At 37.5% G+C, this 26,102-nt stretch overlaps 1 protein-coding gene across 5 annotated transcripts; it reads right to left on the bottom strand.

Moving 5' to 3' along the window:
* Window positions 1-128: 128 nt before the first annotated feature.
* Window positions 129-25,136, bottom strand: LOC127660355 (protein delta homolog 2-like). 5 transcript variants are annotated; one of them, XM_052150485.1, is made up of 6 exons: window positions 24,999-25,136; window positions 15,984-16,066; window positions 8,217-8,313; window positions 7,258-7,388; window positions 7,037-7,181; window positions 129-3,781 (listed from the first exon to the last, which is right to left on the bottom strand). In XM_052150485.1, exons 2-6 carry the CDS (start codon window positions 16,051-16,053, stop codon window positions 2,983-2,985), a joined length of 1,242 nt encoding a protein of 413 aa, XP_052006445.1. In that variant the 5' UTR covers window positions 16,054-16,066; window positions 24,999-25,136; the 3' UTR covers window positions 129-2,982. The 5 variants fall into 5 exon arrangements, with proteins under 5 accessions (XP_052006445.1, XP_052006447.1, XP_052006444.1 ...); XM_052150487.1 differs by having other exon boundaries at window positions 8,217-8,298; XM_052150484.1 differs by having other exon boundaries at window positions 24,979-25,131.
* Between the last annotated feature and the right edge of the window lie 966 nt (window positions 25,137-26,102).

Genomic DNA, 26,102 nt, shown 5'->3' with positions numbered 1-26,102 from the left:
GTCATTTCAAACCTGTATGCTGGAGGATTTAAGAAAAATATATAAACTAATAATCTACACAACACTTTTCCAAAAAAGAAGTTTGTTATTCTCTTTAATAGCATATTTTTGATCTTCTTGACCTTGGAGTGTCATTGATTTAGGAAGTTAGACATTAAGAGTTACTATTCCACAGTCTTAAATCTTTAATACACACATCTCTGTATAAAAAATACACCTAAAAAACAAATATACATTTGACCAATAAATTACATAAGTTATATTTACACTTACAAATGCTGTAGTCTATGTATAATTTTGTATCACAAATCCTTCCCATGAAATTATTGATATTGCTATCTGACTGCTTGAAGAAGCATTACAATAAAGTTAATGGAAAAGATACATTTCCATAAAAAAAAAAAACAATGTCATAAAACACTGAAGAAAAAACTTAATTGGCATATACTCACATTGAAATATTTTACAATTTGAACACTGTAACAACTCAAACAAATGAATTGCTTTTGGCAATTTTTTAGATTAGTACATCTGGAATAAAATTGAAGACAACTTGTTTATACTATATAGTATATATACATACAGTACATAAAGTCCTGATTTGTCTAACGCTCGTGTGTGTGAGTGCTTTTTCATTATTGCAGCTCATGTAGTTCTACCATATACTCTGAGTATTGTGACCTCATATCAACAATTAGTTCACAGGTAGTGTTTACACAACTTGTATCTTCAAGTGAAAACTGCAACCAACCTCTGTAATATTTTAGAGTGAAACAAGAAATTCAACAAGAAAAGTTAAGACGGGACTTGATTTTATCCATTAAGAATTGATTGGATCTTGAAAATTATACAGCATATAGTTCCAGTCCTCAAATGTGATTGGAAGAGAGGTGTTCCAGGAGTGCTGATAGCTCACACCATCTTGGATGCTTTACTGTTCACTCAGCTTGTGTTTGTGGCATTTTAAAATATCGTGTAAGAGCAGTTAGATGTGTGAGTTTTCATTCATCCCTGTGACATTCAAGATTTGAGCTAGCAGGTGGCGGCAATAGACTGTCTTGTGTGTGCTATGAGCAAGTTAAGCTGAAGTAAATGAACTGTCAGTCAGTGCATACATTTTTTATTTTTTTTATCTGGAATGGTCTTTCACTCCATGATCGCTCTGATTACTTCTACACTACAGCTAAGAATTACTGCCAATCATTGAGAGTCACGACAGATGGAGTAATAACATGCTCAGGGCACCTGATACAAGTTTTCGAATTGGGAGAAGACATAAACTTTCAACATGGCAGAGGAGAGAACACTTTGTGTCATTGTCAAAATAAAGAGTTCCCCAAGAAATATACAAGAATGAATCTGGTGTCCTCCATGTTTTCTCTCCAACAATGAAACACTTCAACCGATAGCATGCATGGCAGCATCACTCCTTGGTCGGAGTGGATTACTATAACATTACAGCTGAGGAATAGAGTTAAACTAACAGCTGCAGCATTACTGTTCATTGCTGCAACAGACACAGGTAATCACACGCTCATTCACTCACTCTCATACACGACTACATCCATGTTTCTCCAATAACTTGTTAGAAACAGCCCAAGCATCCTTTACTAGTTCTAAAGTGTGGTTTTTGAATTAGTAACAGAGGCTTGGATGCATCTTTCAAACTTGCAACGGCAGATCTTTAATCCGTTACATAAGAAAGTAGTTCAACACACTAGCCTTTTTTTTTTTTTAGACATTCCTAGTTTTTCCCTACGTAGTTATTTACTTGTTTGTTGAACTGTTAAATAAATAAAATTGTTCATCTATCAGCACTGCTATGAATACCTGCGGCCTTGTGCCTGCGACCAAAACACATTCGTGTTGATAGCTGGACATACAGCACACTTGCTCACGTGATATTGCTTTACTGATCTCTATCAAGGAATTCTAATAAACCTGGAGAGATCTATCTGTGAGCATTCCCATTCATTTGAAAAGAAGTTGCTCGGCTGGCACATTGAGCCGCTGAATCTGGAGTCTTTTCATGAAAGCTGTTTTTTTTTTTAAATAAGTTTTTAAAAAGTCAATTTTGTTTTCATATAGACTTTAACTGACTTAATATTCCCTCAGCAGTCTATGCAAAAAAAAAAAAAAAAAAGAGTTTGGTTCTTTTATTTAGTGTAATCCCTCAGGATTAATACCACCAGTGTCCAACAACCAACTGTCATTCTTCTGTACTATATTTAGCTTTTGAGTGACTGCCAATGCCACTGGTCATCATGGTCAGAAGTGGCCTTTTTACTTAAACAAATCCAGTTGCACAATCTCATTTAGAGATCAAAGTGGCTCTTGATGCTGGTGTTGAATGGTGCGTCGAAGCCCTGACCCAAGTCATGTGGAAGGGTTTTAGGGTCCTTTCACAGTAGCGTTTTGGTGCACACCCACATCCGTTTGGTTTGTTTGTTTGGTGCGAAAGTCTTCCGAATTGGGGTGTGCACCAGTGAACCGCTCTTGAGTCCAGGTGGTCTGGTTCATCTGAACTCTGTGACAGTTTGCATGAACGTAATCCGTCCTAAACTGCGGAAGTGAATTGCTATTGATGTATAATTTTCATCTTTGCATGCTACTGTTCACACAGCAATTCTCATAGCTGCTTATCTCTGAATAATTGCCTTCATGGAGCAACTAGCATTCTTCGCATCTCTCGTAATGCATCCATGACGGACAAATGGAAGTGCCATTCTGTGCATGTAATGTTTTGGAGGTAATTCCAAAATGGCACAAACTTGAATAGGACAGTGAAGCTGGCGTCTTCTCCTCTTGAGTCATTATCTAGCTACAGAGGTAAACAGCTGCCACTAGTATTCATGTTGATACAGTCATACTGTAGATCAGACCCAAAAGAGCAATGTGAAAAGAGACTAGCAGGGGACAGATGAAGAGGGTGGAACTGAACTCTGGTTCAGACCATGTAGTCGAACCATGTGTGACAACACCCTAAATGATGTTTGTGTTTAGCCTCTTCTTCTCAAGCTTTGATGGAGCTGGAGTTTCGAGAAAACTTAGCTTGCATTCCTGTTGAGCAGGAGCCATCTGCTGCCTATGTGTCTGACATCGGTGGAATGGGTAATGGTGCTTGGGGTGTGGTCTACACTGGCAGTGAGCAGATCGGTCCAAGCAATGTCCACGTAGCACCAGACCAGCTGTTAGTGCCACCACAGCCAAAGTCATTCCCCCCAACACTAGCAGAATGATAAGCTGCAACTCTGACAGTCCTGCAGCACCTTGTTGAGTCACCACTTCCTTCACTGAAATTTTTATAAATCGTCTGTCATCGCCAATAGGGGTGGTCCCTCGAGATTGATTCACTGGAGGAGACTTACTCTGGGTAAATCTGTCTTGCCCACCCCTGCTAGACCCATCCCTAAATGGAGTCACTGCTTGAGATCCCATCTCCCAAAGGGGAATCTCACAAGTTCTTCCAGTGTAACCTGTAATGCAAAAGCACTGGAAGGTTGTGACTCGATCTATACACCGTCCTTCATTGAGGCAGGGCTGACTGGCACAGTCATCCAGGTTGATGGTGCAGAAACGGCCAGTGAAACCTGCTGGACACAGGCAAGAAAAGCGGTTCACACCATCCAGACAGGTGGCACCATTGGCACAGGGGCGCATTAGGCAGTCATCCATGTTGGTCTCACAGCGAGGCCCCGTGAAGCCAGCCAGGCATTGACAAGACAATTCTGGAGCATAACCACTCAGATCCTCACACAGACCACCGTTCTTGCAGGGGGACCTGAAGCATTAAGCATAAGAACATTTAAATGAAACTATTATATAAATCCAGTGTTTATGACTGTAATAAAGCACAACACTTCTGGAAGTAATAATACCATTCATAAGTAATTTATTTGTACAAATTTGGAGCTCCAAGGTTATTAATCGATGGTACATGCTTCTGCTGAATCCCCCAGTCCATGTTATTTAAACTTATTTTTTTAGAAATCATGTTTAATAGCAGAAATGCTAGTGAAGAACTATACAAATTATAATCCTGAAGAGAAATGATCAACTATTCAGAGAATCACAGCCATAGCACGGCAAACAAGCTCTACGGCAACCGTCCACTGACACACTGTGAATGACTCATTCGAGTCTTGTCTCTTTCTTTTTTGACAGATTTTCAGATAATTTATTGCTTCAACGCTTGTAATGTTGTGATTCACCTGGTTGGTTTTGGTTCATGGCATGGAACACTTTTATGAATGATTTTATTAACCTGTTGATACTCAATTCCCCCGCATGTGGTGGTGATGTCCCTCTGCTTACATTTTAATATATCATTTACCGTCTATAATATAATTAATGTTAACAAATTATACATATTTTCAAAGGTCTAAGGGTTCAACATTGATATCCAATCTCTGTTTCACTATAGCAATGTTCCAGAAACAGCCATTTAGTTATTTGTGCCAGGAGTACAAATGAAAACATGCAATATCAAAACGGGACTTCATATCTTTATTATGAAATCGCGATCACCAGATGAATCCAGTTCACCACACTTGGGTCAATTGTCCATGGCAAGCGTTCATTGAAAAATATCCAATAGAACTTTTTGTCCGTAAAAGTGATAAATCTGAGAAATATTGATATATTCTCCATTGTTTACATGAGATCTCGCCTGAAAGAATTACCCTTCGTTGTACAACTATGCGATCTGAGCAGAATTCATGTTGTAAAACTGTATATTATCTTGTATATTAGAGTCTTATAAACAAAACGAGCCTGTCTCCAAAGTCTATTTTTACAAATGGGGCGTAGTTTCATTCATAATAGCAGAGCAGTGCAGTCAGATTTTGTGTGGTCTTGAAAGGCGGAGCCTTCGTTTTACTCAGTATACTTCCAGCGATTTCACAGAGAAAAAAGCTCTCAGGAACCTCATTTTTTTATTAGATCATCTTCAAATTTGAAACATAACTTCTTTAGACTTGTGGCTTTGTATTTCTGGGTTGTCTTGGTACTTTTATTATTGTTTTTTTAGATTAGAAAAACATGTTCAGCACAAAATATTTCCATTACTATAAACTTCAGCTTCTCTAACTTAAAAAAATTACAACATATATTAATACTGAAACTTGGGAAATAAATCCCAAAGTGGCTTCATTCAAAAGATACTACAACTGTGTCCATACTATAAAGGGTCAGTAAATACAACCGTTTCAGTTCAGGTATGTCATTTTCATGGTTTGTGCTCATAAAGGGGGTGTGTATCAACAAGTTAAATTCTAACAAATATTCTGTTTAAGCAGACAAAATTTTAAGTCATGTAGACACTTTAAACAGTGTTCTTTTATCGTTGTATGGTCATAAACGGTTCACGGCAAAAATTATTGGCACATGATTTTTTCCCCATTACCCAGATTTTGTGTTGCATGTAAAAACCCTTATGACGTGAAAATAAAATAATCTTTCAGATTTAAATTCTTATGTAAACTAAATAAGCTGAATTTTGGTACTTGTTAGTGTGCTCTTCACGTCGTCTGCTGAACCTCCACCAGTCACAGAAGATTGCGCTATGTTGGCTTTCTTTATTACAGATGAAGTTGAATTCAGATAGACGGATGTTTGAATTTGACATAAAATAGCCAGAAACATTGTTCATTTAAAACATTTGTGCTGCTTCATACAGTGCCTGCTGTGTGTACAAGAAGAAAGTCCAATAAAAGCCTGTACTTATTAAAATACCAATAAAGGAGTCTATTTTTTATTTATTTGAGTTGTTAAATTTTTTACCAAACTGGAGGTGTCAGAATAAACAGCATGGTAATGGCATACTAATATACTATTATTTCTGACATAGCAGAAGAGGTAAGAGTAGCATGCAAAGTATGAAATTACGAACGCTGTCCATGAAACACGTGCAACCATTTTCACATTGAGAGTCTGGCCAATTGTGAATGAGCTGTGTCATCATCAGAGCTTGTGCAGCTCCTCGAGCAACTGCAGAGGCTGCACCAGCCGGCTACTCTCGAATCGCTCTCGCGGTACTTTGGTGGCGTAGATTCAAGTGGGACAAAATTTCTAACCGACATGCACTTTTTCAAGTCCAGTGCCAATCGGCCTGTGTAGTGCTGCATGAATTCGACACCTAACAACAGGATTCTGAATACTTCCCCCATTTATTAGTGGTCAACAAACGGATAGGCCCACCCCAAAATCACACCATCGTTTGAGCTAACAAATGTGTTTCTACTATCGGGCCAAATTAGTACGTTCCCACTGTCACTTCTGGGGCTTCATCATGCCCCCTCTGTGCTATCTCAGGGCCAATGGCCTTTGGCTCGCCGATTACCCTTGGGCCAAACAAGACGGGGTCAATTTCAAAGGAGTTTTGCCGAATTTGCCAGATTGTGTATCCAGCGCACAACGGTTTGTTCTCAACCCCGGCTGAACAATTGATATCCCTGGCTCGCACTGGCCAAATAGTGGAAAAGCGGCTAATGTTGCTGTGTCAGGCTGGTTGGGATGCTCCAACAATCAGAGCCACACTGTTTACACTTTTCAGGGAATCAACCAATTAACATTAAACCAGGACAGGAGAAAGTATTTTAACATTGAAAAAAGTCCACACATCCAGCAGTGTCCTCATGCTTTACAGCAGATCATTGTAGAGTGCACAGTCTAAACCATAAAACATTTAATATAAACTAGCAATTTTGTTTATCTAACTGGTACAGTCTGAGCCCATGTAGTTTCCCTGGAAACTGCTCAGTCCGATAGTTTTGGGAAGAGCAGTAGGAACCGAGCTGCAGTGTGTTTAGCATAGCTCTTACTGGGCCGCCGGAATGAGCCCATTGAATTACATGATTGAACTTTAGAGGCTGCAAGTTGAATAGGCAGTTTTGTTGCCTGTGCCAGTGTGTCTGGGTATGAGTGCCACTAAATTGATAAAGGATCACAGTTAAATCTAAATGTTTATTTAAACAACAAATGTAATTATTTCTCATAATTCTTAACCTACTACTATAAAATTACTGTGAACACTCACTTGGTCTTTTGGCAAGGCCCTGTTTTCAGTTCACAGTCCCGTCCATGGAAGCCTTCAAGACACAAGCAGTTATATTCCCCTGACTCATTCAAGACGCAAGTAGCACCATTCTGGCACGGTTGCTCTCTGGAGCACACGTAAATATCTGCAAAAACAAGTCATGTTAAACATTTTGTTGTAGATAAATCATTTGCCACATATGGTCCAAATTAATTAATCACCTTTGTCGCAGAATCGCCCCGCCCATCCATCCATGCAGGTGCACTGCCAGGGCTGATGACAGGTGCCGTGTAGACATCCGGGCATCCGCACACAGTCGTCACAGTGTGGTCCACCCCACCCCGGATCACACCTGCCACGATGTTCACAATGGTGTTAAATCAGTTTACAGTCTCATTATGCAATAAAGTAAAACTATGGAATACAGGGCCGTAACCACTATAGTAAATGCTAAAATAACGATTTATTTCCAAGATGATAACTGGGATGCCACTCATCTCCAATCTAGTGAGGTCATGCGTCTACAATGTGGCATAATACTGTTTGAATAGCATATTATGGAATAAAGGATAGTGTTACTATTTAAAAAACCGAGCTACAAATCCGATCACTTATATTAAAAACCTGTAACATACACTCACTGAGCACTTTATCAGGAACACTATGGTCTTAATAAAGTGCCCAACGTGGTCTTCTGCTGTTGTAGCCATCCACCTCAAGGTTCAACATGTTGTACATTCTGAGTTACTGTAGCCTTTCTGTCAGCTCGAACCAGTCTGGCCATTCTCCGATGACCTCTCTCATCAACAAAGTGTTTCCATCCACAGAACTGCCACTCACTGGATGGTTTTTGTTTTTGACACCATTCTGAGTACATTTTCGAGACTGTTGTGCGTGAAAATCCCAGGAGATCAGCAGTTACAGAAATACTCAAACTAGCCCATCTGGCACCAACAATCATCCATGGTCGAAATCACTGAGATGAAAATTTTTCCCATTCTGATGGTTGATATGAACATTAACTGAAGTTCCTAACACGTATCTGCATGCTTTTATGCACTGCACTGCTGCCACATGGTTGGCTGATTAGATAATCGTATGAATAAGGTATACAGGTCTTCCGTATAAAGTTTTCAGTGAGTGTATATGCCACATATTTGACCATAATTTACTGGCTCACCTGCAGTCGCCATTTTCAGCACATTTTCCGTGGCCAAGTTCACACGTGCAGTTACTGGCTGAGGGCGTTAGAGATGTTTCTTCTGGGGAAAATGAAACTGTAAAAGTGTACGTTCAATATAATGATTGATACTGTACATTATGCTGACCTTCATATATTTGCTTGACCCATTAAACATACTGCTACCCAAGACCACTGACTTATGATTATTAAAGTACAACTTGATTGTGTGTGACACTGGAAGAAAAAGCAAGCAAAAACTAAATACATGTAGATAACCTGCTGGCTTACATTTGTATTAAGATGCTTGTTAATTCACTGCCATAATAATTTGTAAACCTGCAAGGACTGGCAATGATGATTTGTCAATGAATTAGTAAATTAGTCCTTTAGATCACATAACAAGCTCTGACTCTTCTTTAAGAGTTTGCATCTCTCAGCTGTGCATTTGTTGTCACAGCTTCTGTAGCATGGTGACTGCAGTAAACAGCCAGTGCACTGCTGAAATGCATATGTTGTGATATTACCTGATGAAATGCTTGTTTATTCTGGCAAGCTCAAAAAGAAAATCTGTCAAAATCTTTTTTGGCTTGACAAAGAGAGACTGTCGAGCCAACTGTTTTCGTAACTGTTATCTACTTTATGTACTGTCTGTCTGCCTAGTAACCACTCAGAACACCTAGCAACCTAGTAAAGCAACTATCAATGGGTGAGTAATGCTAAGCACACAAGGTTTATTTTACCTTGTGTTATTTTCTATTTAAATGAATGGGAGAAATTGGAATGCCAAATCAAGAAGCTCTAGCACCCAACAGTCAATGGATGTAGAAGGAAGTCCCACCTTGCAGGTAAAAGAGCCAATTACCTTTTAGATAAAGACATCGCCTGTCAATCAACTCGCTAATGCGCATGTGCATTTTGTGATTTAGCGTAATATGAGGTCAACATTCGATTGAGTGAAATGAGATTGATTATTGTGTTAATACTGCGTAAAAAAATCAGTAAACGGCATTGGGATTAAAAGACTTGTCTTCCATTGGCCACGGCATGATATAGAGGGTGAAATGCTCACTCAATTCACAGACTTATGCAGCCAAACTACTGCGTGTTACAGTTCCATGTAACTGGGAGAATGGGATGACTAAAGCTGATTCTGGATCAGTGGCTCCAAGCAATGTGCTACATCGATTGTATGCAGAGAAAATGTCTTAGTTTCTAAAAATATTTTTTTTTAATAATAAACAAGTCATTTGATTAATGAAACAAACTGTTTTTATGACATTTTGGTAGCATTAAAAACTATTCCATACCAGTTGTATCAACATGCATCTTTGAAGTTGTGGCGGCTGTACGCACTGTGGATCAACTCAAAACAAGCAGCACTGAGATGACTTAAGTGAAAAATATTCTTTTATTATCAGACACATTCCTTGATCACTTTTGAAACACATCTTAAATTGACTTAAGATGTATTTTGATTACTGAAAAGATTACTTTTAATTGTAGTCTTATTTGTTTCATTTAATATTTATTCCTTTCAGATGGAAAACATTTATACATATAAATGATGTGATCCAAAGTGCATTTGAACAGCGGCGAAACACTTTCTTATGATGTGTTACATTCATACGAGCAGACAGAGAAGTACGTTTCCAGGATACAAGTCCAGGAGACTTCACATTCACATTTGCTTTTTATGACACTATCGGTTAGATTTAATGTTTAGGGTAGGTAGGTAGGTTTTGTTGAATTAAAACTTGATGAAGCATTAACCTTAAAACCTGCTTTTCATCTCACATTTGCTTTTATGACTATTGGTTATTGCTATTGTAATGGGACTATCTGTTTTCTGAACAATGGTGTTCAGGAAACCTGTTTGAAAAGTCATTATTTTTGCAATTCCATTTGATGCCACTAGTGGTGCATTGGCTTCTATACCATTTGTGCCAGTGCAGTGCATGGTAAACAACTACTATCATTACGAGAACATGGACAGATTATCCACATTGCTTTTTCAAATGTAATTTTCTACATGAACTTTTACATGAGAAATGTTATTATGTAGATTAATAAAGTAAATGATTCACGCCTGATCTCAATCATCACCCTGAAGGGAGTGATTTAGCCTTCTTGGCTATGTTTATTCTGTTTATTCCACTACGGTGTATGCATGTTAGTGCTGGTTGTGCAAGTGTGTGTTGGGGGCCGGCCAGGAAGCGCGTGTGTCTGTGGTGATGGGCACGAGGGGAGCGTGTGCGACGGGAGGAGAGGAATGTGTTCATGTCTCCGCCCGTATGAGCTTTGCCCGAACATCACAAGAATTTACCATCGCCCAGGGCCCAACCCCTACATGCCTTTAAACGGTACACAAAAACCAAGTGTGCTTACAGCGAGCTTGTTACGTCACATGTTCTATCTAGAGGGATTGTATATTTTCACATACATGCTACTGTATATACAGAATCTGTCTTGTCTTCCAGTAGAAAAAACATCCTTAAAACATGATACTACATTTACTTAAGAAGCAAAATTGTGAACGATAATAAGACTTGTTTTTAGGGAATATACCTTAAATTAAGTTTATTCTTACCTCAAATTATTATAAATTTTTCTTGTTGTATGTATAAATCTAAAAACATTTAGTGAGGTTTTGGCTCATAAGAAAAAATTATTTGCCATTGGGGTAAGAGTAAAAAGTTTTGCTTATCAAGTAAATTTAATGATTTAAGAAGGTTTAGATATTTTTATACTGATGAAATAATGAATCACTAAATCATGTTACCATTTTTGCATCAGTTCAGTGTTTACCTTCACCAGTGATACAACCAACAGAACGTTGTGTCAGTAGTGTGGGAGACCAGGGTCTTGTCCCACGTTGAAAACAGGAAGTAAACAAGTTCGTATAATCAGTGTAAGTGTTAATCGGAGGTTCCATTTTCCCACTTAAATCAGATATTTACTCCACTGACGTTTAGGTTTAGGGTTGGGGTTAGGGCGTATGGTTGATAATGTATACATTCAGATGCAATGCATTACATCATTTACAGTTTGGTGCCCTTCTGTTGCTATTTAACCTGGAAACTGTAGCTCGTATGTGTCCTTACATTCAAAAACACTTTCCACTTCAGCCACTGGGGGCAGTGATTTGAATTTCGGTAAGCACAGACCGAATTTTGATCAAGAAAAGTTAGCCTATTGTTTCCAAATTCACTCTGAGATCAGTCTGATCTATAATTTTAACTGTTCAATTAAATTGTTTTCACAGGGATACTCTGGTCATTCAGCCACCAGTATCAGCATTGGCCGATATTCACTTCTTATGTCTCAATCGGTGGTCTCATAATTTAACCATCACATAAACAGTTCACCAAAGTCACAGAAGACATCTGGCTCCTTTAGGATTTTAGCATTACTATCATGTCATCACAGGTGTAAGGGGAACACTAGTGAAGAACGGTGCAGTGTGAGGGATGTGTCGAATATGAAAAGCTTGGGTATATGTGTTTCACTCGCATTACAACTAAAGAAAAAGGCAACTTGAAACTGTCTTTTTGTCTATGGTGGCAGCCTCTCAGTCTCCGCCGGGTATAGGTATCATAAAAATAACGCATGTTACAAGATGATGTGTAATTCATTAACATTCATTAATAATGATTTAATTATTACATCTTTATTAAATAACTCCCGAGCAAATGACTTTAACAGTAGCATCTGTTCATTCTGCGATCATAGCGCTCTTTCTCTGCTTTTTATTTTTCTTCACATGAGCGTGTTTCCACCATTAAAGCTCCAGCATGACCAAGTGAAAGTGGAAGTAAAATTAGCAACATCCAACGGAATGAGAACGCATCATTTGGTATGATTTTCTTTTAACCACTTTGTTATTTTGATTATATATTAATTTAGTTTGAAGTGACAAGAAAATCTGTAACCATATTGGCTGTAAAAATCCAGATCAGAGTTTCCCTTTTTTTCTTGATAAAATCCATCAGATTCAAATTGGTGATTTTCGATAGATTCTTATGAATTTAATAAAAAATTTTAACAATGTTGCAATATTACACAAATGAATTACTGGTACAGTATATACTTATTTTTTATTGATCTAAATCAGCATAAATTAAAAACAGTGTAACAAATACCATGATGTATAAATGCTTTACAAATTGAGCTGTATGTCATTATGTTTGCACGTTACAGTAATGCGATTTTTTTGTACATTTTGGTAATTGCAATTGAGAGGGAATAAGTGCTTAATAGTTTAAAAATGTCTCATGCCAAAAATCTAAATGGTCCTGAAATTAGGCTTCAAATTCTTTTTTCTTTCTTTTGATGTTGGGTAAAATATGACATAGACATGATCTTGACAGGCTTTGTGAGATTCCTGCTGATTTAATCTGTCATGTGCTGATTCAGCAGGCCTTGATTTACTCTGCAGAAGCATGTGTGATCTGCCAATAGCCCATAGTGATCATTTCATTTGTTAACAATGGCTGAGTTGCCAACAGCTCATGTAGTTGCATTTCCTGGAGTTGAGTGCTTTAAGAGTGCTCATGATAGTAGTGCAACAGGTGCTGCGACTCCTACAGTCTGTGGTTAACCTCTTAAGGGGACCTCAATCAGAAAACCAGCGTGATCTAAATTTATTCACACCATGAAACCCAATATTCTCTCTCCAGAACCCCTGTGGCCACACTCAGCTCCTTGGTGCCAGTGAAACATGCAGGTATGGGTTTCCCCTCGCTTTTAACCCCAGACAGGCCACACACTCCACAGACCTAGGAGTGTGTATATAAGTGTCTAAGCTCTCGATTTGATGCAAGTGCAGTGTAAGAGAATGCCGGCTGTACTGAGGTAAACAGATCCCTGTGAAATGAAGGATCATTCAGTCCCAGTATGCACTCAGCCATTTACACTCTTAGAAAAACATTTTGCCTGGACAGACAAGCAAGAATGGATCATGATCCTGTGAGGGCTTCGGGGCACCAGGATCTTTGAAGGCCCCCTGTTGTTGCAATTGTGAGATGTAATGTCCAAGGAACAATAAATCACATCATGAATATGTGAAGAACAAAATGTGCAATTGCCATATATAAAGTCACAAGTTGCAGTTATGAGAATGAACACATGATACTTAAAGACATGCACCATAATTAGTTTTCTATACATCATAGCTGCTATAAAGTGTTCAGAAGGTTCTGTTAGTATTTTATGTCTAGTGTCCCATTATAAATATATAAACATCCTTATAAAACATTACTTGAAAAGCAGAATTGTGTAAGTTAATAAGACTTGTTATTGTTTATTCTAAGTGAGATTTATACTTAAACAATTTGCCAATAAGATAAATAAAACTTAAAACTTAATTTAAGATATTTTCTATGAAAACAAGTTGCATTTTCTTTTACGGTTTTGCTTCGCAAGTAAATTTCTTGTTTTAAGGATGTTTAGATATTTCAGGGTTCCCACCCTTTTTGACCAATGGAATTCCATGACTTTTCCATTAACCTTCCAGGCATTTGAGAAAATAATTTTCATTTAGCCCAATTCGCTAATGAGTCTATCAGATTTGTGAGCCGTTTTGACGCATCATTGACCCAAAAATCTCTCAAAAATCGAACATGGCGAGCAAGTTTTAGGGGCCGTTCATAACCAATGTATTTTCCATCCATCTGTGTTGTTTGTAAATGTAAATATGCACTTGTCGGACGTTTTTTGAGCACTTTATTAGACGCCGTGTCAGGCTAAAAAGAACGGAAACTTTTAAAAACGTATCACCTGTGTTTTGTTATGTTATGTTTGGTGCGGGTCTAGCTTTTTATTAGCTTTTTACATGTTCAGTCTGAACGGACCCTTACTCTAAACAAAAGCAATATCTAGCTGATTGTATATATTTTTAAAGCAGAGGAAATCTACACATTTCCATGACTTTTTTTCAATCTATAGTAATTTCCGTGACATTTTCGTTACTTTTTTTAATTTGAATGACTTTTCCAGGCCTGGAAAAGACCATTTTAAAATCCCCTGCTATTTCCAGGTTTACCATGACCGTGGGAACTGTGATAGTTTTCTGGGAAACATGACAAATATACTAATTAAGAAAATGATTTTTGTAGTGTATCTACATTAGATTTACATTTCAGTGGCTTGTTTCCAAGTTTCGGGCCTCTGACTGTCAGTGGAGGGGCATCGACTCCAACTGCAGACCCAATGGACACAACTGACATTTCCTCTGGTTTACATAAAAGCGTAGAGGAAAGGATTGTGGCCATTGACCTTTGCCCCCCTAACACACGTGTCAGACACACTCTGTCTTGCAGATTTGTCACATTCTCTACCAGACAAGAATTTCTCAGCTGAATACTCAAATGACAGATCAGCCACAAAGGAACCATCAAAGGCCTCTGATAGTGAGTTTATGTAATCTATTCACCAGGATTCTGTTGCAGTGCTGTTGGCAGGAACTGGTTGAGGAAATGAATAGCCAATGCGGCCATTCCTTTTATCTTATCAGCATTTGGCAAGTGCATAATTAATATGCTCATTCCTAGATACATTACCTTTTGGAAATGCTCTGTTCTAGTGTTGGATGTGTGCTTTAGTCAAACTTACAACTTGTCGTATAACTCGTGTAATCTTTCTGCATACTACAAGCATATTTCAACTTTACTATATTTGACATTTTTTTATATTTTAAGATTTAACAGTAACACTTTACATTAATGTTCCTTGTTAGGGGTTTATGAATGGAGTTCATTAATGGCTAATAAGGCATTTAAAAATTTATTATAAATATCTTACAGTCTATGCTGTTATAACAACATGATTCAAAATTGAGATTTTCAATGCAATACTTGCCAAATAGTGAGCCATTTTAACTCACATGTTATAAATGCTTAATAACACTTATTCAACATTAGTAACCAATGAAAATGAACCTTCGTGTAAAGTGGACACATAAGAAGAATTTATATAGCAGTTGCCATCATTAGAAACCTAAGTACATAACGTTTAGGATGTTCAGGCTTTATTATATGATATTTGCAGTGAATAAGTATGAAGACCTGAAAAGTGTTTTTGCAGAGGACTTTAGGTAACTAGGACTAGTTATGTTGGGACAGCACTCAGAGTGGAACCATTCTTTTGACTTCAATGTAACAAGGAAAATGACAACACAAGTCAAGACATTACAGTAATGAATAAACACAAAGCAAACTGAAGCAAAATGCTAATAATCCCTCCTTAGCTGTAATCATTTTTTTTTTCTGCACCGTGACATAAATAATGAATTGGGGCATCATTTAAAAATAAATAAATATGTATTTACAACATTTAAGATAAAATGCTCACTCTTTGGCAAGTATTTTTATTAATGTTGTTATAACTGAATACCAATGATTTATAATGCATTTGTTAATGACTTATAAGTAATTAATTAACATTAATGTAAAGTGTTACCAATTTAACAAGGTTTCCAAAACAACTGCAATATTCAGTAAAGTTTCAAAACTGCTCTGCAATATTTTTGTTTGTTTTTGAGAAATCTTTGAGATGGAAGTCACCATCATGTTCCCTCTGATTTGGATCTTAGATCCTATTTACTTATATGCAGTTGTCATGTAATTGTCATAAACGTTAGAATAACTTCTGTAAAAATGGCTGTGAAAAAGTACCGAAACTAGTAGCCAAGAATATTTTGTAAATTCATAATAAAATGTTTAAGGTGCATGAAATGTATTTTGTTAGTGAGGTAAAAACGATATTTACCTTGGGCTTTACAGTTCTGTATAAATAGTATACAGCAGCCACAGAGCAGCAAAACTTCAGTTGATTTCATGGTGCAGGGCAATCTGAAACAATAAGAAGGAGCACTTTGACATTTATGAAAATATCATTGTATATTCATTTGAGGACAAACCCTTGAAGAGTTTGTTGTCAACATACATTATATTATGAATGTATACCAACTCAATATAAATATCCATATAAAAGGATTGATGCATGGTTGGGAGTTGGCCACCCATATCCTCAAAGATGAGTCAGAACTGGCCGGGATGAAGAGCTTGGAATGCTTTCACACTCTCCCCAAATATCAAAGAGAGTGATACCTGACCACAGAACAGCCACAGAACACTCACTTAATAATTAAAACCACTATGTGAATCTTTTATGGTGGACACTTATGACAAGACCACACCACTCCCACCTAACACCTTGTTTCCCTTTCTACACAACTCACAACCGTCTAAGGACGCATATGCTGAGACGAGCACTGGCACACACCGTTTTGTTGTGGCACTAAGCCTTCACCACGCTCCACACCCTCTTTAATAAAGCAATAATTAAAGAAGTAGCAATGCTGCTACTATCAAAATATGTGGTCTTATCATGAGGAATCGATTCGTTTTATCTTTTGAGACAAAAAGAGCTTGATTTACAATAAAAACTTTCTGTAACTTTCGTAACTCAAAAATGTCTTCTCAGTGAAAAAGAATAATAAAAATGTCTTGTTCTGATCGGCCATATTTACCCTCATGTCAGTTCTTTCAACTGGTTGTCTTGAAAATTGGCCACCCAGTCAGGGCAGATACTATTAATCTTGAAAAATGCAAGTTCGACAAACCCGTAGCACCTAGCGCTCTGGATATCCTTCTGAAAAAAATCACAATGCCTGAAAACGGAGGCTGAAGTTGATTTTTTTTCAGTTTGATCTTAACAGTTTGAGCAGCACATTGCTGTGTAGCTTGTTAATGTAATTCAAGCATTGCACTGAGGCTATAATTAAAGGATTAAACAGTTATAAACTGTATTTGACGCGACAGCAAACCCGCAGCCTGCTTTAGGCTATACTACTGATGGCCATGGTGTGCCCCCTTCATCAAGAGCCTGAGTCTAGGCCTGTCTCGGTTATTCAATATTTGTCTAATCACAGTTATTTGATTTTACTACAATTTTTTGACATAACTATGATTATTTTGCACTTCAAATTTGAGAAATTTTACTATCCAAATAAAGGAATTTTAAGCGAATATAGAAATGCCATATTTTTCTGTCTCATTTCTAGGTGTTATTGCATTATGTGAGCAGTTCAAATGAACTCCATGCATGATATCACAACGAAGTTGTAATATTGGAAATATCTTTACACAGATAAGGTTAGTAAGCAATTTTATCACACTTAAATCATGTAAACATGTATACTATACTATAATTTTGAAATGGTGTATTTTAATGTTTATGGACTGGCCAAATTGACCCTGTGCTACACCCGCCCTAAAAGCATTTCTGACTAGTCCTATTTCAGCAAATGTTGTTGTGCGCCATTTCTCTGACAAGCGAGTATTATGCTGAATTTGATAGAAATTATCAAAAAACAAATACATATATATATAGTAAATAAAGAGTTCACAGCATCAAAGTGATTGTGTTATGAGATGTTATAAGCAGTTATCAGGTGTGTAATCACCATCAAATGACAACTTCCTCTTTTCAAGTGACTTTGATAATAGTTTCTTTTACAGAAACGTCAGATAAATATGCTTTACAATGTCACTCTTCATTGCAGCCCACATTAGAATATTATCAATTTAGTTTATGAGAATATTTTGCCAAAAACTACGCTGTTTACGGTAATCTCCCATTCATTCCTATGGGAAGTTCTGCAAAGCTTGTCAGAGTAGGCAGTGGTAACTAAGAGGGTGGAGCTTAGTGAAGGGTCAATTCACTTCCATTGTAAGTGCCTTACAATACCATGATTTTTGCTTCTTCTTTTTTTATAAATGAGGAATGAGTCGAAATTAGTATTTAACATTACGTCACAAATGACTTAAAGTTCAGTTTTATAACTCTACATGGCGCAAGCTGATAGGTTCTTGGAACTTGTTAAATGTTAGTCAAACACCTCACACACTGTGTGTGTTAGAGTTTTTCTTTGAAAATGCTATTTGTTCAGGTGGTTGCTTGGGGTTTTCTAAAAACAGCTTGCAGGTGAGGTCAACTTTTGGCCAAGAAACTTAAAAGCACGTCTTTAACAAGTTAAGTATTAGTCAAATCTGGCACTAGCAAACATCCCGGTCTTAGGTCATTAGTTTTCATAAATTTACACATTGCTAGACTGTCACTAGTTAAAAAACTCTGTGCTTCTCTGGTCCAGATACACATTATGAGTCAGGTCACTAGGGTTTAAGCCATTCGGCCAACCTTGCTCAGGCACACTTTGCTAGCATACACTCGGTTTACATGGCTCTTTAGAGCTGCAGCAGTAATCAAGTCTTGTTGGTAGATCTGCATTGTTGGAGGAGTTGTGTTTTTGTTATGTGTTTGTGCTGCTTACATGCTTTGTTGGGGGATTGTATGTGTATTATAGTGCAGCAGCAGCAGCATATCCACATGCTAACACAGTATGTCTATGAATGTTCAAACATTTGCAAGTCTTCTGCTGTATTCATGTGCTATTGGAATTATCCTACTTCCATCATCTGAAGTGGCAATTACGAGTAGGTCACGTTCAAGTGCTTTGTTGTCGGAAAGAAAAGGAAACCTGAATGATGCCAGGTACATTCATACATATGCCTTGAGCAACTTTTATTTTGACACCATAATATATGTTACTCAGTTAGCTTGCTGACGATAATGAAATTTTGGTCAAATATAAGCTATTTTAATGGTGTAAAAATGTACAACATGCATTGAGTGATTGCTGATATACATAAAATAATACCGATACAGCAAGTGCTAACTATTAGCTGTATTTAGAAAAATGATCAAAATCTGTCATTCACTACAGACACTGTACTCTCCTCTGCCAGTTTGCATCTCCTCCCAGCTCGGAAACTCTGGTCTCAAAATGATCTAAGAGTTTCCCAGTCATAATTATGACTTGAGGGGTCGTTCAGTGCAACTTCCAAGTGGGAAACTTTTATTTACGATAATCCTGATAGCATGTGAAGGCAGCATTCATAGATGCTCTGCAGCAGCATCATAGCAAATCTAGTCAGCCAAGACTAAATCTTATTAACATGATATACCCACATTAACATGCCAAACCTATCTGTGATTTGTCATGACCGAATTGGGTTAATTGAGCTAAAATTTTATTGAACAAGAACATTTCTTCATGTCATGTCATGTTTTTTTTTTTACTGTATTATTTTCCTTAGGTTCACTTATAATTTTAGTAAAGGTTTGAGATGATAAAACTGAATTACCTTTTTCCACCCTGTCTCTGGCCCTCTACCTGAAACACTCATTTCCTGTGCTGTCCCCTTTAAGACTTCAATATATACGCCCACTGTGTTATGATTGGCTAACATCTTGCAGTGCAAACACCCCCCACGAACAATCATGGAGTTCGTTTTTTCAAGAATAATAGAACGAAAACTTGCAAGCATTGTACAAAAGCCCCTGAAAGCACTTAGTCAAGGTAATCTTCAATAGCTATATGTTGCAAGTTATGTTAAGCATGAAACTACTACAGTTCTTCCAACTGAAATAACAATTGAAAACTGAAAAAAGTAGGCACCCTACTGTTTTCCATCCCCAATACTTATATTATTAGGCATACAAGATTTGGTGATACAATAATAATATATAAATATGAGAACAGAAAAATAGTCCAAGATGTGAATGTGAAGATAAATCTGGATCCAGATGTAACGGACGGTCAGCCCTGGAGTTCACTTCTGTTGTGTGGCTGCATTAATGTGCATCCCGTGTAATCACAAATACAGGAAGTTCATGAGAAATGATGTATTTATTTGGTATGTAACCATCTAATAAGCATGATCCGCTCTGCGTTGGAGTCCTGCGTTGTTTTTTTTGCAAAATAAACAGCTGACTACAATTCCTTACATCAAACAAACACAGACATAAACAGTAGGATTAAATTGGTTACTCACCGGTATTATTGTCATGTCTAATATAGTTGGCACTGCTCCATCATTTATTATAGGTTTCTTTGTAAAGTCTAAACCATAATAGTTGTCCAAAAAATCCTTATAGAAATGTGCAGAACAAAACATACAGTATAATCCCTCTTTGATGCAATCAAGAACTATGTTAAAAAAGACTTCAGCTACTCTTTCCTAACTTTGCCATCCTTTGGAAGGCTATGCAGAGACTGCGAATTTCAACACCAAGGAACAGCACAATGTTTTCAAATCCTCTTTGTCATCTCTTTGTTAGTTAAATAACAACTACAGCAATGGTCCCTCCAGGTGTGTAGGAATGTTGCACTTGTCCTGCTCTCATTTACTCTGACTGCGCACCAGCAAACAATATGGGACGAACAAAATAGGCGATTATGTAAAAGGAGGCGTTGATCTCTTTCTGTGGAGGTGGTCATTCATTAATGAAGGCCCCCAAGTGACGTAGAGTAGTTGTGGAAGCAGAGATCTAAACATATTTGCGTGGCGTCAATAAATGCTGTTTTTGGACTAGGCAGGAAGTTTTGAGTTCTGAAACGTACTATATGTCAAAAGATCAAGGAAAATTGGATTCCTCATGACATGACCCCTTTAAGAATTACAGTACAAGCCTGTGATGTATACTTAAAGAGTACTCTTTTGCAATACTGCTTTAGCAGGATGACCTTTAGAGACAGCTCTTGGAACGAGATACAGAGGCCAAGTGTGTGTCTGGAGTTTTCCGATTCTTCCCGATAACATCTGTAGATTGTGTGACCGGCTTCTTTAGACACACTGTAGACATCTCTCTGCACACTTTATGCTGTTTCCCATTGTGGCTTAATGGAGCTCTTGGAACGGCTAATGACAATGAATTTGGGAAATGCACTGAATGTGAAATCTGAGAATAGATTCATTTCCATGATAGGAGACTCGCACCCAAGTCACAATAGAAAGATACCATCTATAGTGTCTGATGCTGGGGATTCCATGTCAATTATCGCTTATGCTTTTTGTCATATGTGCAGACACTTGGCACCGAACACCAGCGAGCTATATTTGAACATTACATTATTTCCTGAGCAGTACAGTCATTGATTATAAAAGGTGCTATTTCCAGCCATTTTTAATTAAACTGTGTCACTTCAGATGTGAAAAATGAAGTGAGAAGTTTTTTATATCATTTGACACATTTGCCTTTAACAAGCTGAGACCACATATACAGGGATACTTTCACAAAGAATCAAAGTGTAATGAATCATCCGGTGGTTGCTGAATAATTATAACAATTTCTCACATTGATTTTGATGTAGCCTACATTTCTAAAACTGACTCTGACTGAGCTGTCTGTAACTAACTTCTACTTACTGTGGGCTTACTGTCTGATACTAAATAAACAAAGGCAACTGACAACAGCTGAGGTGTGACCCCTGTGCCCCTTCTGACAGGAAGGTGTTTTGTATTTAAGATTGATGATAATAAAAGCAATAAGCCTCTCAAGGCCAATGCTTTTACAATGGTTAAGGGTTGATTAACTGACTTTCATATCATTTTAATACAATATGATATTCTTTCTTCCATGGAACACAAAAGTAGAAATTTTGGAGAATTTCATGTCACCGATCATATCAAGATCATTCAAATGAAGATTGTGTTGCATCGGAAAATCTATATTTTTACCAAGTCATACTGTACAATAGCTTTATGTGAGGAACCGATGACTTCAGAAGACTTGGAATATAGTACATGAGTTGTGGGGACTACTTGTATGGTGCTTTTTAAACATTTTTGGAGGTTGACAGCCGTGGTTACAATTAACTGTTGTTGTATGAAAAAGAGCTGCTTCTTCAAAAAGATACTTCAAAACTTTTCCTATTGTGTTCTATGGAAAAAGTAACACCAAATGGGCTTGAAATAAAATAGGTGTGAGAAAGTAATGACAGAACTATTATTTTAAGTGCATTTTCAATACAAATAAGAATAAATCATTCTTCCATTAGGTAGTACATTAGTCTAACTGCAGGCTGTTTATGGTTGCCAAGCAACGTAGCCACATTGGCTGAAACATTATGCAGCTTTATCTGTTTATTTGTACGTTTTGTTTTACAGTACTAACATCACAAACAATAAGAGCTATCCAAACCAATCACAACTACATCAGTTGACAAGCAACAGGACATTTTGTCCATCTTAGTTTTGTGTTTCAGTGCCGTCATGAAGGGTAGCCTCGGCCACTGTGAGATCTCATATACTGTAGGTCCAAAATCCTTCTCGTCATAACTGTACATTAAACAACAAATACAGTGGCAAGAAAAAGTATGTGAACCCTTTGGAATTGGCTGGTTTTCTACATTAATTGGCCATAAAATCTGATCTCATCTCCATTAAAGTCTCAAGTATAGACAAACACAATGTGCTTAAGCTAACAACACACAAACAATTATAATCTTTTATGACTTTACTGAACAAATCCCATTAAAAATTCACAATGATGTGGAAATAGGAAGTGAACCCTTGCATTTAATAACTGGTCGATCCTCCTTTGCAGAAATAACCTCAACCAAATATTTCCGGTAGCTGCTTATTATACCTGCAGGACATTCAAAAGGAATTTTGGAACTTTCTTCCTTACAGAACTGCTTCAGCTCAGCCATATTCTGGATGTCTGGTGTGATAGACTCTCTTGAGGTCATTCCACAATGTCTCTATTGGGTTAAGGTCTGGGCTCTGACTGGGCCACTCCAAATGTTCTTTTTTTGTAGCCATTCTGTAGTGGATTTACTTTGATGATTAGGGTCATTATCCTGTTGCATCACCCAACTTCTACTTAGCTTCATCCACCCTGACATTATCCTGTAATATAACTTGATAAACTTGGGATTACATTTTTCCCTCAATGATGGTGGTCCAAGCCTTGAAGCAGCAAAGCAGCCCAAATTCATGATGCTCCCTCCACCGTTGGTATGTTTTCATGTGGTGGCCTTTTTACACAATACATAGTGCTGCATGTTCTTCCCAAAACAATGCAACCTTAGTTGCATAAGTCTACAAAAAAAACATTTCTTCCCAGTAGCATTGTAAAGTGTCATGGTGGTCTTTGGCAAACTTCAGCCATGCAGCAATGTTTTTGTTGGAAAGCAGCAGCTTCCTTCGTGGTGTCCTGCCATGGACACCATGCCTGTTTAATGTTTTCTGTATAGTAGACCAGTTCCAATGATTCCATCAAGTCTTAAGCTGTCACTCTGGGTTTATTTTTTACCTCATTAAGCATTCTCCGGTGTGCCCTTTGAGTCATCATATCTGGACAGACACTTTTAGGGAGAGCAGCCACAGTAACAAATCGTCTCCATTTATAGACAATTTTTTCTAAGTGTGTAAAGAGGAATATTCAAGTTGTTTGAGATAACTTTGTAACCCATTACAACTTTAAATTCTTGATCATAGGTCTTCTGAGATCTCTTTTTTGCGAGGCATGATCTACGTCAGCAGATGCTTCTTGTGAATAGAAAACTCAAAATTTTTGGTTGCTTTTTATAAGTCAAAGCAGCTCTAACCCACACCTCTGATCTCATTTCATTAATTGGATGCCATGTTTGGCAACTCCTCACTCTAATTTACTTTTGTGATGTCTTTAGCCTAGGGGTTCACTTTCTTTTTCCACAGCACTGTGACTGTTTATTGGTATGTGTTCAATAAAGTCATAAATATTACAATTGTTTGTGTGTGATTAGCATAAGCACATTGTGTTTGTCTATATTTGTAACTCTAATGAAAATGATATCACATTTAAAACCAATTAATGCAGAAAACCTGCTAATTCCAAAGGGTTCACATAGTTTTCTTGCCACTGTATCTTCTGATCGACTATGATTGTGTCACATCGTGCAGTAGCATTACCATAGAACGTGCGGTAACAGGTGTGCATGCACATATTATCAATACAATGTCTTTAAATGCAGCTTTTCCAATCAGAATTTAGAGTCTGAACTATTTATTTTATAATGGGCCTTTTCCTCATAGGAACACATATGCATGCAGCCTGAAATGCTACTTTGAATTGCGTAGCACAAGGTCTCAGATATTGTTGTCTGTTCATCATTAAGCACACAATCTACAGTTGTTCTAATAAGTAACATACAGTATACCCGGACACATTTTGTGCCTGTCTAAGCTATTAAGATTTAGACACCGACTTTTGGATGTGAGGTTATGCAGACTGAATTGTAATTTTGGAAGTAGCTGATCAGCCTATAATTAGTAATCTTATGAGTAAAGATTGTAAATCAATTTTAACTTGATAATATGTAGCAACTGTCCTGTATGGAAAATGTGGCTTCTTTTTAAGGTCTAAGACACCCCTGATGTAAAAAATTAAATAAATGTAAATTTAATAAATGTTCACATGCAGAGATAGTAATTCATCATCACTCCAGGACCCCAAACATAAAAACAGTACAGTCAATCTCAACAAAGCATGAGGGTTATAAATCTCAATAGTAGTCAATAGTAATCCATAAATCTCAAGAAATCCATAAATTCTGAACATATGTACTTTAAAACCTACTATTTGCCAATAAACTCAACAACATCTACCCTTCAGTAACAGTGATGTCATATTCCTACATCTTTTCCATCTTTAATGATGTTGCGAACACAAACAACATGTGATTGGCATTGTGTAAATAATTCATGAAAGTGAGTTTGACCATAAAAGTCTGGTTTACACCTCCTTAAGTTACAACACACTTATTTACATTTACAAAAGTTATAGAGTTCATAAAGGAACTGCATAACCTGACTCTAAAATGGCATTACTTTACATGCTGCATAACAATTCAATACAAGATCAAAACACTTACTCTTAATAGATGTTTCAAACCTGAGCTGTTGGTGGTCCCTCCAGCAGAGTTCTGGAAACCTTAGTTGATGATGAAATGGGACTCACATGCACACCACGAGGAAGTCATGTAAAAAAAGTCACGCACAACTACACGATTCAGTCTCGTGTCTGTACGCCCTCAAGAACTGCCTGGTTGTGAGCCACTTTTGGTTACTAGAAATGCTTGTTTGTTGAAGCATTGTTTGGATCCACCTCCCCACTCAACAAACCAACCTGCCCAAGTACTGACTCTTAAAGAGGCAGGCAACCCTATCTAACACCCTCTCTACCCTTCACACAGTTCAAAGAACAATCCATCATGCTAGGGTGATTGTAAAATATATAGACATTGTGGTTTTTCTCAAAACCTTAGTGACTTCTTGGTATTTCAAGTTTCACAAGCGCATGGCAAGTCTTGTTGTTCCATACTGTCCGTAAACATTCATTTGTACAGATGAACAAAGCTGATAGAGTAGCTACTGTACACATTTTTGCCGGCTTGTTAACAGTCTAGCAGAAATGCAGTGTGGCAGAACATTTGTGAATATTTGGCTCTAATGGAGGGCTTTTTATTGTTGCTGTAGTGACAGACGAGGCTCCTGATGTTGTGGGCTGATGTGCCCACACGTTCCTCTGCAGGCGATTGTGTGAAGAGGATCAGTTTTCAGCAGATTATCTCAACAATATCATGCCTGTTGAGCATTTGAAAACAGGCATCTACATGTCCACACCACTGTGATGGGAGACCGCACTCACAAACACACATGCGAGTACATAAGCTCACGCTCACTCACAGGCAAACATATACTTTTCAATGAGGGCATACTGTATGTAAAGGTAGACACCCAGGATTATTAGGGATTTTTTTTGTCCTTTCAATCTCATTTTGTTTTTGTTCGATTTGACTCCATGACCATGTCCACACTATTAAACATTTTGTTTGAAAGCTCATTGATTTTGCGATGTTTACGTCTCTCATCCACACTAAAACTACGTTTTCCTCCATCTAAAACGGAGTGTTTAGAAAACGCTCTCTAATACCGCATGATTTGAAAAATAATGATGGTAGAAACTAAAAACTAATGGTTTTAAGTTAAGTTAATG

Source organism: Xyrauchen texanus, chromosome 20, assembly GCF_025860055.1.
Source record: "Xyrauchen texanus isolate HMW12.3.18 chromosome 20, RBS_HiC_50CHRs, whole genome shotgun sequence".
Lineage (NCBI taxonomy): Eukaryota > Metazoa > Chordata > Actinopteri > Cypriniformes > Catostomidae > Xyrauchen > Xyrauchen texanus.
The sequence above is the reverse complement of the archived record's forward strand: the minus strand, read 5'-3'. Positions and strand labels throughout refer to the sequence as shown.